The sequence below is a fragment of the Olea europaea genome, chromosome 10 (assembly GCF_002742605.1).
Source record: "Olea europaea var. sylvestris chromosome 10, O_europaea_v1, whole genome shotgun sequence".
NCBI classification, from domain to species: domain Eukaryota; kingdom Viridiplantae; phylum Streptophyta; class Magnoliopsida; order Lamiales; family Oleaceae; genus Olea; species Olea europaea.
Window position 1 is genome coordinate 26,649,149 of NC_036246.1, and position 16,097 is coordinate 26,665,245.

General features: G+C 35.3%; 2 protein-coding genes across 3 annotated transcripts; one reads left to right on the forward strand and one right to left on the reverse strand.

Moving 5' to 3' along the window:
* The first annotated feature begins 1,146 nt into the window (after positions 1 to 1,146).
* Positions 1,147 to 2,414, forward strand: LOC111402700 (LOB domain-containing protein 27-like). Its single transcript, XM_023031053.1, has 2 exons — positions 1,147 to 2,212; positions 2,312 to 2,414. The coding sequence occupies exons 1-2, from the start codon at positions 1,434 to 1,436 to the stop codon at positions 2,412 to 2,414; spliced, it is 882 nt and encodes a 293-aa protein (XP_022886821.1). The 5' UTR covers positions 1,147 to 1,433.
* A 2,283-nt stretch (positions 2,415 to 4,697) lies between these two features.
* Positions 4,698 to 15,861, reverse strand: LOC111401663 (zinc finger protein BRUTUS-like At1g74770). 2 transcript variants are annotated; one of them, XM_023029509.1, is made up of 12 exons: positions 15,389 to 15,861; positions 14,383 to 14,601; positions 13,145 to 13,339; positions 12,730 to 13,073; positions 12,181 to 12,409; positions 9,643 to 11,333; positions 9,015 to 9,233; positions 8,786 to 8,923; positions 6,245 to 6,479; positions 6,097 to 6,118; positions 5,113 to 5,184; positions 4,698 to 5,012 (listed from the first exon to the last, which is right to left on the reverse strand). In XM_023029509.1, the coding sequence occupies exons 1-11, from the start codon at positions 15,647 to 15,649 to the stop codon at positions 5,150 to 5,152; spliced, it is 3,588 nt and encodes a 1,195-aa protein (XP_022885277.1). In that variant the 5' UTR covers positions 15,650 to 15,861; the 3' UTR covers positions 4,698 to 5,012; positions 5,113 to 5,149. The 2 variants fall into 2 exon arrangements, with proteins under 2 accessions (XP_022885277.1, XP_022885276.1); XM_023029508.1 differs by having other exon boundaries at positions 6,097 to 6,156.
* Between the last annotated feature and the right edge of the window lie 236 nt (positions 15,862 to 16,097).

The following is a 16,097-nucleotide window of genomic DNA, read 5'->3' on the forward strand; positions in this document are numbered from 1 at the left end:
TATATTTTGAAAGTATTAATGAGCAATTGCTCAATGTTCTTCCACAATATTAAAATTATATTTTGCTTCTTCATGAGTAATAGTAAATTAAGAGCAGATCTTATTCAAAATTAATAATTTGCTACTAAATATATAAAAATACAATGATATAGAGACATTTTGAACTAAAATTGCAAATATAAGTATCATTACAATGAAAAAATTTTGGACCATGCTGCTCTGCCAGATTTAGTAGAGCAACTCCACTCACATTTGGGGGTGGAGGTAGGTGTTTTTTGGCATTTTTTTAATAATGGGTCCCAATGGGGGACCCATTGCTGTGAGAGAGGCTCCTCTACCAGATCATTACCAGGTCTGGTAGAGGAGTAAAATCCAAAAATTTTACATAAGAAAGTTAAATCATAGACAGCAACATATTTTTGCATAAAATTATAAGAACTATATTTGTAGTCAATGATAGGTAAGTGCAATCATATATAAATTATGCCCTTAATGCATGGATATTACATGGATTTAGTGGACAAAATGTACATGTGGATTTGGTGGTTAATGATCCTATTTACCATGTAGCCTGCATGAGTTTTGAACAATTGTTCAGAGAATAAAGTTAAGTTTTTTATTATCACGCGGTGCAATGCATACTTAAAAAATTTAATATTAAAAAAAAAAAAAAAAAGACATTCTACAAAATTGATTTCGATAAACTTACAATCACCATGCTTATACACAGGGAAAGTTATTAATAGTAACTAATTCGTTTTAAAATTAAAAGAACAAGAAAAAAATATAAGACAATCAGTCGGCTTGTTGTAATTTTATTATAATGATGAACCATATTTACAGGGTTTGTATTATATTTTTGTCGGCATGTGCACAGCATGTTCATCGCTTTGTTCAAAATCATTTTTAATCATATATTCCCCTAAAAGAATAATTTTACATATAGACCCATAATTTTTCTTATATTTTAATCGTACATTCTTTAACAAATCACTTAATAATAATCAACATGGCTTAAAGAATCATTTTTGCTGGACTTTTTTTCCTAACCAAACGCTTCACCGCCACCCCTAAACCACCGAAGAAAAAGGAAGAATTTGAACGTGAACCAATTTATCCAAAGCCAAGTGCCCCTTCACCCTAGTGTAACCATCTTGAAAATTCAAACTCAAGAAAAACCATGTATATATTTGTGTTTAACTGAGATTTACCCATGACCACTACTGCCCCTCAATATCAGGACTCCAAATAACACATGCACTCTCTCTCTCTCTCTCTCTCTCAAATTCTTTTCACTTTTACTCAAGTAATTCCATTTTCCCCAGCAAACTACAGTTTTTTCCTTCATATCACACCATTTTTAACTTAATACAGACATGATTTGCATCTACTATAACTCTTGAAATTCGTTACCTGGATTTGATGCCTTGAGAATGACCCTTAAGAGTGGTACTGAGCAGGCCTGTGCCGCGTGCAAGTGTCAAAGAAGAAGGTGCACTTCTGATTGCTCTCTTGCACCACATTTCCCTGCCGATCAGCCCAAAATGTTTCAAAATGCACATAAGCTTTTTGGGGTGAAAAACATATTGAAAATATTAAAGCAGCTCGACCAGACTCAAAGAGTTATTGCCATGAAGTCGATCAAATACCAAGCCAACATGCGAGATAGGTTCCCCGTTTATGGATGTCTCGTAGAGATACAACAACTGTATTGCCAAATCCAAGCAGGTGAAGAGGAGCTTCAAGCTGTTCTTGTACAACTTGCATTTTATCGATGGAATCATCAACAGCAGCAAGAGATCTCATTGAACAATGAGCCTCCGTCACAGTTACAATTAGGAGTCGGAATCGTACCTCCCGAGAATCCCTTTTCACTTTTCCATAAAAAATTTCCTCAATCCTATAATGCTGCGACAGCGTTGCCTACTGCACCACAGCCTTCCTATTCTGATAATGGCAATGCTGCTTACAACATTAATATTTTGGATTCCAAGGAAGATAACATGGTCAGTAATTTATGGATTCAACAGACACTTAGTAACAGCAATAATAACAATGCCAACTCAATGGCAATGCAATCACAGTTGACAACATCACAACCTCTGTCTGTTCAACAAGAAATGACTCAAGATTATGAAGAGATACATCCATTTTTTGATACCATCGATGACAGGCAATCCTACATCGACTCCAAGGATGTATATGAATCTAGGTATTAACTTTTATTTCATTTGTGCAATCAGAAGCTAGATTCCAATGATTAAATTATGACATCTATTTGTTTAATTTGGAAATTTCAACTTATGTGCAGCTCGGAATCATCAATGAAAGATACAAGACATTCTGTCCATCAAATGGCTGAAAATGAACTAAAGAATGCTGCTGCATGCTTCAGCCTTACCAGTTTCAACTGATAAAGAAAATGAAAATGAAGAAGATATTAGCACAATGGCTTGGCCTCTTGTGGATCCTGTTTTTAATTTCTTATTCATACAGAATTCCTAGGGTACGTTCTTCATCTTTGTATTGTTTCTTATTTTCTACATTCTGTTTTAAGGAACTACAAAAATAGTTCATTATGGTTCCATTATAAAATATCTGTTCATTGTACACCTTAGTCTACCAAATGGAAAGATGAACCTCTCTTTTCTGCTGCAAATCTTAGATCAATCTTGGCAAATCTAGGAGAATGTTCCTCTAGTTAAACAAATTTTCCAGGAGATTCACCATCATGTGCATAAATCTATGATGTTTCCTTTTTTGACAAAGATTGGATACAATAATTTAATCTTGATTCCAATCTACTTTACGATAGGAAAATGTATCTTTTTATGGGAAAACAGCACCTCGTGAACTCCAGAGGGTGTAAAATTGTCAATTAGCTGATATGTAACGACCCAAGCCTCATGTCCAAGCCGTTATTCAACTTAAGTCTCTCACTAGGGTCTTGGGTTCAAATTCTAGGAGACGCGACCGAAATCCATGAAAGGTATGATGGGCTAGGCTCTCTCAAAATGGATGGTACGTAATGATATAATGGCTTGGATACAAACGACCCAACCTCTTTGCCCAAACCATTATATCAAAAGTACTGTCCACTTTAGGAGGTCTCTCGTTGGGTAGAGGTCTTTGATTCGAATATTGGGAGACGTAACACAAAGTCGGGAGGGATAAGAGGGTAGATACTCTCCCAAGTGGACATTACGTATGATATAACAATTTGGTCACAGAGGCCAAGTCGTTACATGATAGATATATTTTCTCCCATCTAAAGAACAAAAATTATGTGAAAACTGTAACCTTATTATGACAGCTATGGATAAAATTATACTGCATATGACCATACTTCAGTTAGAAAAGACTGGCTGAATTGGAAAGGCAAAGGGTAACTGGATTTAGCGGTTGGATATAAAGGCGAATGATGAACTCAAAGGTATAACAGGTGTCTTGAGTGATAGGATAAGGATGACAGTGGAGACACTAGACAGGATCGTGTTGTCCCAAAGAGCAAATGTTTTTAGTAACTAGGTTTAAGGAAATGTGAATTAAAGATGTAATTCATAGGATGAGTGATTTAGATGAAAAAGTGATATTGAGATTCGATGCGGTAGGAAGGAATTATAATGTTATAGGGATAAAGGGCAAGTTTTGGAAACTGGGTATTAGACCAGCTATACTAGTACTTAGTGGTGAACTGTTAAAGAACAAAACATTCTCAATATGAATGTTGGGAAATGAGGATGTGAAGATGAAGGCATGGCCATATTAAAAAGGAGATGAGAAATGAAAATATATGCCGAACAAGGATGTGCCAATAATCGATGATAAGTTTACAGAATGTCGTGATGTGATCCCAGTTAAACAGAATTTGAGAGAGAGAGAGAGAGACCAAAATTATCTGAGACCTGAGAAATGCAATGTGGAGCAAAAAAGAGACAAAATGATTCACAGCTCTGGTGGGAATAAAGTTTATATGTTATGTCCAAGTATATGCTAAGCATTCATGATGGATGACGACTAAAACCAGTTATGTTTGGTTGACAACTTCAGACAGTATACTCTTAGAAAGACCAGAAATGGGATTCATTGAAGCTGTTAGTGGCTAAACTAGCTTATTACTCTAACAAAGGTTGACCATACTAATAGACCCCATGACATTGAGGGTATCCAATCTAGTCTTCAAGATGCATTAAGAATGTAAGGAAATTGGTAGAGATCAAGTTGCACAGTGCATCGGTCGAAGGGGGCCAGTACAGAATCAGGGCCTGACTAACAGTTTTGCAAGGATGGAAAAATGGTGGACTGGGGGAATAACTCTTTAGATATGGAAAAGTCAGAAGATTATAGTACCAAAGAGTGAATTAGGAAAAACAGGTTAGATGATGCCTGCCAACAATAATGCTGTCCAAGAAGAAGACAAAGTCGTCACACTTTAAACTTGAAAGATCAGCTTGTCACCATTCACAAAATGAAGAAGCTCACAAAATCGTTTGCTATATGAATCATGCATGACAGCAAGAAATAGGCCATCTTATAATGTTTCTCTTCAATGGTGAAGATTATTGTCAGAAAAATTTCTGAATAAAGAATTTAGCAAGCATTGTCCAGAGTAGAATTATCAAACTCGCAAACTGGATTTGGTAACAAATGATTTCATATCTGAATCAGACTTCAAAAGTTTCAGTAAGAAAGATGGAGATATAAAGATAAAATAAATTATATTAGTCGAGGAAATTGATAGGTTTCATACATGACACACGAATCCGACAGGACTTATTTATTTCTAGATGAGTAAGACACAAAATCCAAACTTGGAAATTGATAGGTTTCATACATGACACACGAATCAACAGGACTTATTTGTTTCTAGATGAGTAAGACACAAAATCCAAACTTGCCAAGTATTTGAGTCATAGGAGCCTGGTATTGTATGAACCACAGTGAGAGCACTTGTGGTAGAGCCAGTGAAAGGATACAGTTCCTCTTTTCTCACAGTCATTGCACAGTATAACCTGCACATCCATAGACAGTCAATTTGGATTATTTTTATCTTACCCAAGTTAGAAGATAATCAAGAATGCCAATTAAGAGTGTACATAGAACATAGCCAACCTGAATCCGACCAGAATATTCCTCTGGAATTTTCTCTTCAGCTAATAGAGCATCTAACATTCCAAAATACACCTGAAAGGAACCATTTTAATATTTCGTAATGCTAAAAATCGTGTATAACATCAGATGGAATGGACTCAACTTGCAATAAGTGTACTGGAATGGCAAATTAGAAATGCCAGATATATAAACATTAGTTTCTAGTTTCTTTTTCACGTGTTTAATATGTTTATTTGAGTAACAGTAAACTGAGAAAAAAGATTAGTTGATTATTATATTTAAGAGGCACGAGAGCAGCATAAGAAATTTTTAACGGATATATTTCCAGTCCAAGATAATACAGAGTTAAAGACTCATTTAATAAGTTCGTCTGCAATTTTCAAGGAATTACTTTAAACTGGTTCAGAATGACAGTTTTCTAGAAAGTAAGGCGTAGAACAGAAAAATGCATTGGAACGAAAATTTAGGAGATAAATTTATCCACCTGATGCACATAAGTATACTGGAAACAGAAACAATAACTGTAAAGTCCAAGCAAGTAGTTAAGAACTTAAACCCAACACATTTGAGCAGCAAGCTTGCAGTTACTACACTGGTTCATTCTGCTGAGTCGTACCTTGTAGCATGCTAAATCTCACTGACTTTTCTAACAGTTAATTTAGTTATCTATTTAAGGCTAGCCTCTCAACCAGATTTTGTGCCAGTCAGTCAGTTCCAAGTTTTTAGATAATGAACAATAAGAACCTTTTTCATTTACAACTGTAAAAAGATCATATACAGAATATGATATTAAGCATTCTTGTAAAATCATGTAAGAAGCAAAATTGAGGCTCGTAAACAAGACCTCTAGAAAGAGTGAGAACAACAACTACTAATGAGTATTCACTTGTTATGTTAACACAAGGTTATAAAATTATTTGCCTTCTTACCAGAGGAACAGGAGCCTTTCAAACTAAAATATGTGAAAAGAATATTTGAACTGACCTGCATGTCCCCCAGTGACTTGCTACAAATTGGGCAGGTATAATGAGAACATGTGTAATCCTAGCAGCACCATAGAGAGGCTCAGAAGAAAACATAATATATTGCATTAGTTCAGAAGAAATGAAAATCCTCAAGAGCAGCCTGATACCTGAAAACATGCTGAATGCATCAAATGACCACATGGCAGCGCCTTTACTGGAGAGTTTGAAGTAAAAATATACTCGTGGCAAATTGGGCAATTATCCTCAAGGCACTTCTCTCTGCATACATGCACAAAGAGAGACCTTGACATACAAGCATTGCATTTCATACAATGAAAGTAATCAATGCCCAATCCCTTTCCGACCCGGCACAAGTTACAGTAAGGGCAATGATAGATTTTCCTGTAAAAATCCTCTCATTTCAGTATCATTTAGATGAGAAAAATTGAAAAAAAAATAATAATAATAATAAATAAAGGAGAAAAAGAAGTATGTAACATAAATAGAAAGGTAAAAGTATAAAAAGATTCAAATACAAGATAGAGAAAATGGTAAATGGTCACTAAGATTAGTCATGCAATCAGAGAAGAAAATGGTAAATGGTCACTAAGACCCTATTTGATAACCATTTCTATAAAACTCTTTTTTTTCAAACTCATTTTCTGACAATAAAATATTTTGCACGTAAATCAAACTTTTTACTGCATTTTAACCACTCATTCTCATAAAATCACTATTTCAAAACTCATTTCCCCGCAAAGAAACTCTTTATAATGGTTGTCAAACAGGGGCTAAGATTAGTTATGACATCAGAGAAGGCCACAGTATCAGATGGTGGCTACATGATTTTATCAGGAATACTGGCAGGACTATATTATCTCAACATTGGTTACTAGCTTCTGTTGTACAGATATGCAAAGAATGGTTGGTAAAAACTTTGCGAACTGCAAGAAATCGTTGCAAGATTATCCCATTATTTTGGCATTTTAAACAATTGGTTAGTGTTCTGCAGGTTCCTTATCATTTACAAAATTACTCATCAATAAAAATCAGATTACCAAAGAACCTTAATTTCCATGAATTCTTGATAAATAATTTCGATGACTGATTCGCCAAGATATATGAAAATTTTATAGCAATAATAGTTTTGAACCCAGAAGCTATCTTGGTATAATCTCTTCAGGGAAAGAAGATTACAGAAACTCTGAGTCTTCTGATATTGAAGCATTTAGGGAAAAACTGTATCTAAAATCCAACAAATTACATGTCTCCAAGGTTTCATTTTCATCAGATGAGGTGAATATGGATGCAAAACATGTCATTTTAGACACAATACAGACTCCAAAGCTAACTTCAAACTTCATGCAATGGAAGGAGCAGTTCAAATTCTTTTACTCGTAGTTATCAATTCAATAACAAAATGAAAGAGTAAACAATGAATATCAGGGAGAAAACATGACTTCCGCCAGTTTAGCTCAATACTTGAGTAAGTGTATTTTAACTTTTAAGTATGCCACCTTAAATCTAAGAGAACTTTGCCTTATTTCTTTGTCACTTAATGCACGATTGGTTGGATATCCAGAAAATTGAGCGTGTCTAGATAACTTACCTATGTACATTCAATTACATTCTCATCAGACCAAAATGGTCTACATATCAGCTTAGTAAGGCTTATATAACTGATTATACAAGTCACAAGAAGGTAGATTATCATGTAAGAAACATGATCTACTTAAACCTTCTTAAACTTCTATATGCACATTGCACAATTCTTCAAGTGACTCGAAATGAAATTGGGAAAGCTTAAAAATGTTCATTTTGTAGATTCTATATGATAGCATTGCCCATTCTACATCAGAGAAACCAATATTTTAAATTCTAAATAACGAAAAGGACAAATAAGATAAATGAAATACATTTTATTTGCTTAAAGAGTTATGGATGACTATAGAATTTCTATGCAGGTACTGTTATAGCTCATGAGAATACCAAAGAAAAGGACATTTCTCGCCAACCACTTGGAGATGTTAAAATGCTTCATCATAAGGTGTTCTTTAGAAGTAGAATGCAAATGACTTCTGTTGTATATTGATTCAAGAATTATGATGGAAGAGAGAATTGGATATATATTGTACATTTGGAAAAGATAAAAACCGATGAGAAATAAAAGACGAATAGAAAATTTGGGCACTGGGCAATTTGCCCAAGCGCGCATGGCCTTGGAAACTAGCACTTATGGCTGGTTTTCAGTTTGGATTTCTGGTGACTTTTCATAAAAAACTTAAACTTTTCATACATGGCTCGCACTTTTCCTGAGCTGTTACGTGAAATCTATAAATAGGTGATAGTTTTCAATTATAAACACATCAAATCATCAAATAAAATTCATCATATAGTGCCTTTAGTCCAATTCATTTCTCACATTCAAACTTTTAAGTTTTCCTCAAGTTCTTGGAAGAAAACACAAGTGCTTAGGTGTTTTTCTTCTTAAAAATTTGTTCAATCTCACAAACGATTTGTCTTGAATCCTTTTAAGAAATTGAAATAATCTTAGAGGAGGCACATATCATTTGAGAACAACGATATCGTGTTCAAGTCTCATTTCCTTTTTCGATGTTCTTGTGTTGTCTGTGTTCTCTCCTTCTTCCATTCTTCTAAATTTTTTTTTGCAACAGCTTCTCCAAGAATACATAACTTCATTAACTCACCTGTCATCATCAAACAATCTGCAAATTCTGCAATAGTATCTTCCCATCGAGAAGCTTTCACAAGAAAGCGTCGAACATTTTGGACCAATTGGTTGAAGTACTAAGCATTTCATGCACATCATTTTCGTTACAGCTTTTCTGTCATGAAATAGAAAGTATTGCTATTTATGCCAATAAGGGAAAACATACAGATGAGTCGAAGCAGTAATCTGGTGCATGCTAGTCTAACCTGTCCACAGAATGATCAGTGGCTTCATCGTGACACCGTATGCATGTGTGTAGCTTATTACAACATGGAGTAAGAATTTTGCAATTCCTCTTATAGTGCTTGCAACCAAAAGCCAACTTGAGAGGGTCGCGATAAGATGGGCTTTGACCTGGAATTTCTCCCCTCTCAGTTGCCACAGCAGCCTCTTGATGAGACATCTGTTGTGTTACCATCCAACGACTGGAAGAATTTAAAGAACAAGTCAAATAACAGATAAAAAAACAAGCACAAATATTATCTGACTACAAAAATAATATCCTTAAGTTAGAAGTTTCCAGTAACTAGAGGTGACAGTTTGATAGGTGCAGTATCATTTAAAAGGCAATCCAAAAGTTTTATTACTTAAGGGGCGTTTGTTTTCCATTTTTGTAAAAATGAGAATAGAAAATATAGCCGTTATGGCCTCAACACAAGAGATAGAAATTCAAATTTGGTGGCTTGATATGATGGATAACGGTCATATTTTTCATTTTAATAAGGAAAGAATGGAAAATAAAAAGGGGCTTAATTTGTGCAGTTTTACATGCTCCATATGGAATAAGTTTCCAATAAAGATCCCATAGATCCCTCTAAACTATGCTTACTGTACCTCATTATAAGGTTCTGAATTATCTTCGCTTTCATCTGAGAGTCCAAAGCAGAGTCACGAGATACTCTTCTTATTGTAGCTTCCAGTTCATCTTGACTCATGATTAGAGGATGCTCCTGATGGCCCAACTTCTCACAATTCTCAAGCTTCTTCACTGGTTCATCATCTGGACAGGGATCATTTGTTTCCTTGTATCTCTTCTGGTCAACCTTGCTGTGACATTCAGTAGAGTTTAGTGATTGGAATCCATCTTGACCTCCACAGGTTTCTTTATCCCCATTGAGAGATCCAGAGTGCTCGGAGTTGTAGAAGGCAAATTCTTCTTGTAAAACTTCATTCCCTCTGTCATGCCAATTCTTGTGGCTGTCAGTGCCTTCTTTCAGCAAATACATCGAAACAACTTCCAGTGGGTTAGCAGCCAATGAAGAAGAATTTGGCCCGTCTTCTACCTTAGCTACATCACTTCTTTTCAGACCGTCCCACCATTCTCCTAACCATTCGTCGAATTTCGTATTTTTGGCAACCTTGCGCCATAAAGATGTCAATGCTTGCTGTTCGTTGGGTGTTAAATATGCCATTAACCAGGGTATCATTTGTTGCAGATATTCTGCTTTTGTGCTTCCAAGCATATGTTCTACCATCTTTTCTTGTTCTTCAATGGAGAAGAATTTTCTAAACAATGGAAAAATTTCAACTTCCTCACGGTATATGTGATCAGATAGTACTTTAAGCATGGATATGCATCTATCATGGAGCTTTAAACACAACTGATGGTGTTTTGGCCTCATCTGATCACATTCAACATCAAGATGCAACATGGACATCTCATTAAGGATAAGGGAAATTTTTCTGAATTGTTTGGCCTCCAATTTATGATCAATGGAATAAGAGTGGCTGACGTTCTGAAGTGTTTCCCTTGATTCAAGAATAGGAAAAGCAATCTCATCCTCTGAATTGCTATGAGTTTTATATATATTATGTAAGAGATGAAATCTTTTTTTGAACTCAGTAAGAAGTCTTACATCTGCATCCAGCTTAGCTGAGAGGGAGACAAGATACTCCATGTCTTTTATGAGAGCTCTGTGGATGAATAAGATATGGTCCATCGGTCTTGATTCAAGAGTAAGAAAGATGTTTGCATTGTTATATTCAGCAAGATGTTTCTGAATGGGGGATAACGGTTGAGGATAGAATATATTTAGATGTATAACACCAGAATAAGAGGTGTCTTGCTTCTCAGTTGGATTGAAGACAGAAAATGAAGGATTAGCTTCACTTTTCTTCATACTCATAGCTGACCTCAGGGCTAGCAGTTCAGAGTTATATTTGCTTGGGAGTTGTATTTTTAATTGTGTATCAGAGAATCCAGTGTCCTGCTTGATTTGCTCAGTCAGGTAATAGCTTCGGTCATTGAATAGTTCTTGCAAATCTTGTCTAAATTTTGCAACAGAGGATTTACCTGAACAGCCTATGTGAACCCATTCACGTAGCAAAAGTGCAAAAGAATTGTTTGCTACAGGACATCCCAGCTTTATGTTCTTAAGAAGGGAGTTGGACTCTTTCTTGGTTAAATGAGCAGAGAACCAAGTAACTGCATACCTGAGCAATCCAAGTGGCATCTTATGAAGGCCTGTGTACAATAACCATAGCTGCATTTCACGGGTGCAAATTTTGGCAATGATTGGGAAAACCTGGAAGACGCTGCAAAGTAAAGTTACTGAAAGCAAACATACGGATGTTCAACCACTAGGCAACTAAAGAAGATTTCAGAAATAAGTGCTTAAATTGCAGCAAGTCACTGACAGAGATTTAGCATTTTTCTTACTGCTTGGCAGTAATGATGTTTTAGTGTTCATTGATGAGAATTATTTGGTTAAGATCTTATACTTGCTACAAGGAAATTTTTTCACACCACTGTCAGTAAAATGATGAGATTATAATCTATCAGAACAAAAATTAAACCATATTAGATTAAATTAGTTGGCATCTTGATATGAAACCTTCACCAGATTGAAATTTGAATTTAACAATGGACTGTACTGCCATGAAATCAGTAAAGATAGACTTTTGAGTGTGGTTATTTTTGCTAATATCCAAGTAGATTTGGATTACAAACTACCAATGTCAATTTAATTTAAACTTGATTTGAATAAGGAATTTTTAAACACACAAGTTACACAAAATGTATACTATCATTATACTCTAAATACATAATTCATTTACCTCTCAGAAAGGAAATGAATGGTTATAGTAATTTTGCCATGATTGATTCAATATCTTTCATTGATTAAAACAGCATGTACTCATGTCCCTGTTTCTCTACATTTTCTGATTAGATCCCTGGTATATTCACCATTTTATAAAGCAAGAATATTGAGGAACAATTAACAAAAACTATATCTAAAGGTTATTGTATTAGAAAAAGGAATTCTGCATAATGCATCTATAAACAATGACAAAATAAGATATCAATCCGATAATTTCATAAACCTAGAAATATTCTTTGATAAAAAGTGTTTACAGGGAAAAAAGATGCACCTCAGCTTCTAGAAAAATAAGGTTTTTGCTGAAACCCCACACAAACGACTCCAGTTTCTTGCAAAGGATCTCTACAAAGCTGCTTAGCTGTGTTGTGCCTTGAAGTTCATAGAACAGCAACTTTTGAAGATCTTCAATTCGACTTTGATCAATGAGTTGGCCACTAGGAGAGCGGCCGTGTATAGCAACTTCACTTGGCATTGGGTTAAAAAATTGGTCCAAAGAGATGCTGCAGTAGTCCAAGGGGAAAAAAATTTCAAATTGCATGCATCCATGACCATAGAATTGCTCTAATAAAAGATGTATTAGGCATGCCTAAAATTTTTGATAAATTAATTTCCACCTACAAAAGCTGACGTAAGTACCATCACAAATGACAATGCCATTGAGGAGATGAGGTACTTGACGTCGTTCCAACATGACTCGAGCCTAAATTTCTAGATATAAGTTTCATAGGTTAGTTGAAAATCGAAGCGTGAATATAAATCTTGATTCATCCTCGGTCAAGATGTGGAGTTTTACTCTTCTTTAACCACCATGGGTAGTTACCTGTAAAAGATGAGGACGTCTGCAACAAATCTTAGCTGGGTCATGACTGAAGCTAAGCTTGAAAAACTGCTTGAGCTTCTTATTTGATGTAATTCCTCCAAAATTTCATTAAAATCTCTTCTGATGGCTGCATGCCAAAGATGAATGCCCTCAATGGGATTTTGCTCATCATTTTTGCATATTGAAGATGCTTTCTTCTGCTGCTGTTCTTCAGAGTGAATCTTAGATTCAGAGAGACTATCCTCGAAAGTAGATAATTCGTAGTAAAAGTGAGGTCTTTTTCCATAATTACTGCAGCCATCAGAATCAGATCTCTTACTATTTCCAAGCCAGGAAACAATCACCTTTAAGATGGAGATCAAACCGTTAAATATAGAAACTAAACTGAACACATTTGACATAAACTAAGACTTACCTCTTGAAGTAGTCTTTCCTTTGGTACAATAACCTCGATGCAACTTATAACATCTAGTTGTTCATTTGAAGAAAGAGAAGATGTCATCCATGGCAAAAATTCTTCCAGTAGTATGATGGGAACACTACACATATACCGCCAGACAAGCTGAGCCTGTTCTGTGGAAGAGAATTTCTGCATGAGCAAAGGAAAGACCTGCATCCATATGTATGTGCATGAGAATGTAATAGAAAAAATGTAAGTAGACAATAATAAGGCATTTTTTCCATTATTTTCATAAGATAATTTCTGAAACACTGCTATTTATTTTTCTGCAAAAATAATTTTACATGTTTGAGATGCATGGTTGAAGTAAGTTACGTAAATAACATGATGATTTTATGCAAATTGGAGTTTCCAACTGCTAAATCCTGGACTCTAGATATTGTCATTTGCGTTATTTTGATGAAAAGCAGAAAGAAGATCCTCGAGCACTACATGTACATCTGTAGGCAGCACAAGAATAAAGCGTTTATTTATATTGAAAACAAGAAATAATGCGCATGGTACATCCTTGTGTAACACCATTTGTTTCATTTTCATGAATAGAGTTGAATAAGATTTGGGCTTCAAGAATATAAGGAGCCATTTAAAATTTATCTACACAATGCGGCTCAGATATAATCATATGTCACAAAGCGTTCCTGGCCAGTCAGATATCAAGCTAATAGTTTTAAACATTCAATTCCATACAGGTTTGGGAATTTTTATAAACTATAGTTGTCACCTCTTAAGGACAATCTCAAAATTGATGAAATTTTCACTTTCAATATTTCCAAGCTTTGGATTGGAGTCTTCGTGAATCATGCAATGAATATGGCAACCATCTTACTCATCCATTGAAGTGCTAATGGGTTTTACAAGACAAAAATGATTTTCTCCAGTTGTGAATAAATGGAGAGAAGTTTGATAACATTCATTTATTATAATTGCAGCTAAAAATAGATAACTTCTATAGGAAAGGAAAACAAAAAATAGATGCTGCTTCTCCATACAAAGTTTTGTGCCACAAAACTGATATTAATGGTGGGTCTAAATTTTATTGTTGAGATTTTATGATGTAAAGCCGTTCCATAATCTTGAGGAGAAAATAGTTCTTAATGAATCAATTTCCATCTCTACTCGTACAAAAAAAAAAATGTTCAAGTATATAAGTTCTCTAGATCGCTGTACATAAAGCTAAGATAATTGATTGATACCTGCTTCTCTTCTTTCAGCATATGCTGGCATATTATTTCCTGGATTGTACTTATGCAAATCAGAAGGTTTTGAAACGTCTTAGGAATATCTTCAGTTTTGTTCATCAAGAGATCCAAGAAATGAAAAATGGATTTGAAGTTATCATCAATGGCTTTGTGTTCGAGTAAATAAGTTGGCACAATGTTCTTTACTTGTGCATCTAGCGCTAGAAAGATGACCTGACAGAAACTTTTAGAATCAGCTACATATATTAACAATTCTCAGGCTAGTTAGATGAAATCAATTTTTGAGTTCTTTGAATTACTGCATCATAAGTGCAGAAATAGTATATCTGATTCTACAAAAGATGAGTGGCAACATTTTCTGTATATCACCATGAAGCAGTAAGTTTTATCATTTGAACCCTTTATTTTATTTTTTTCATTTGTCCATTTCTTCTTCTAAATGATATGAAGATTCTGAATTTTAGAGGGTTTCCCGAGTAAAACTACCAATCTGGTTACACTTAGCAGGAACATGGCAAGTTAATTGAAGGTCAAATACATCATAACGAGTAGTTTAGGAAACATGGGACAAAAGTTTAGAGAACATTTTATAGGTATTAAACAAATGCCCTTCTCCCAGGGAACGAAACAGCAAAGAGACGGTAAGAAGAGAATACTCATAGCTCTTGTGATTTTCAAAATGATATTCATCTATAGGAATCTTAATGTTGTTTCAATAGATTAAGAAATGGTCGAGTTGTTATTCTATGAAATACCAAAGTGAACTTCCTCCATAGTTTGTATCATAGAACCCTCCCTAATGGCGTCTACACAACTGAGGACTCTTTCAATTACAATTTTTCTCCGTCAATTACATCCTCTTAATCATAAAATCATCCATTTATTGTTATAAATACTTAACAACTTCAATTCGAACTATAATCAAGAATTCCTAATTTCATAATTGAAATCAATTTTCACAAACAAAACAGGACAAATTAAATACACAAACAACACTAACCTCATCTTCTGCAACACAGTGATACTTATAAACGAGCCTCAAAAACTCGAACCTCCGGCCAAGGTCAGCCACAAGTTCGTGATCATACGACTCACTCGAAGCTGCCTCCACCGCGAGGTGGAGAAGTGACGCTATCTCTGCACGAAAAGCCTTATGCGAAACAACAAAGAACAGAACAGGAGCATCCACCAGTCTCACTCCAACAAGACATGGCGGTAACTCCGCCAAATCCTCCTCCTTCTCGGATTCTCCGCCGCCCATTCAACAACACGCCACCATCTAACATCAATTGAAAAAGAAACCAAAGGGGAAATTCTAGCATTGAAATTCACATGCAATATATTGGCCTCTCTTCTTGTTCCTTGTGCTGAGAGCCTTTCAATTTGCAAAATTCAAACCTTATTTTTTATTATTTTTCCTTATTTATTTATGTTACGATTTGTTGTCTGTTTGCCATGCTGGCTGATTTGGACGTTGTACCAAACGTCCTTGGCGCGAGCCCTTTGTGCAAATTCGCCAATAATTTTGCGCCACGCCACCATGATATTCCCCCTCGTTGAGAATGACGTCAGGTACACGCTCCATGATCTGCGTTGTCTGGGTTGTCAACTTGTCATTATACGATTACATAATTGAAGAAAGTGATTAAAATATGAAATATTGTAGACGTCCGGGCCCCGTTATTTTAGGGGCCACCCGCTCCCCGGGG

Excerpts from the sequence above, each read along its gene's own strand:
- LOC111401663 (XM_023029508.1), bottom strand. The coding sequence starts at position 15,649 with ATGGGCGGCGGAGAATCCGAGAAGGAGGAGGATTTGGCGGAGTTACCG. Across the intron at positions 14,602-15,388 it reads ACTGTGTTGCAGAAGATGAG|GTCATCTTTCTAGCGCTAGA; the intron begins GTTAGTGTTGTT and ends AGTTTCTGTCAG. Across the intron at positions 5,185-6,096 it reads AGTCACTGGGGGACATGCAG|GTGTATTTTGGAATGTTAGA; the intron begins GTCAGTTCAAAT and ends GGTTCCTTTCAG.
- LOC111402700 (XM_023031053.1), top strand. The coding sequence starts at position 1,434 with ATGACCCTTAAGAGTGGTACTGAGCAGGCCTGTGCCGCGTGCAAGTGT. Across the intron at positions 2,213-2,311 it reads AAGGATGTATATGAATCTAG|CTCGGAATCATCAATGAAAG; the intron begins GTATTAACTTTT and ends ACTTATGTGCAG.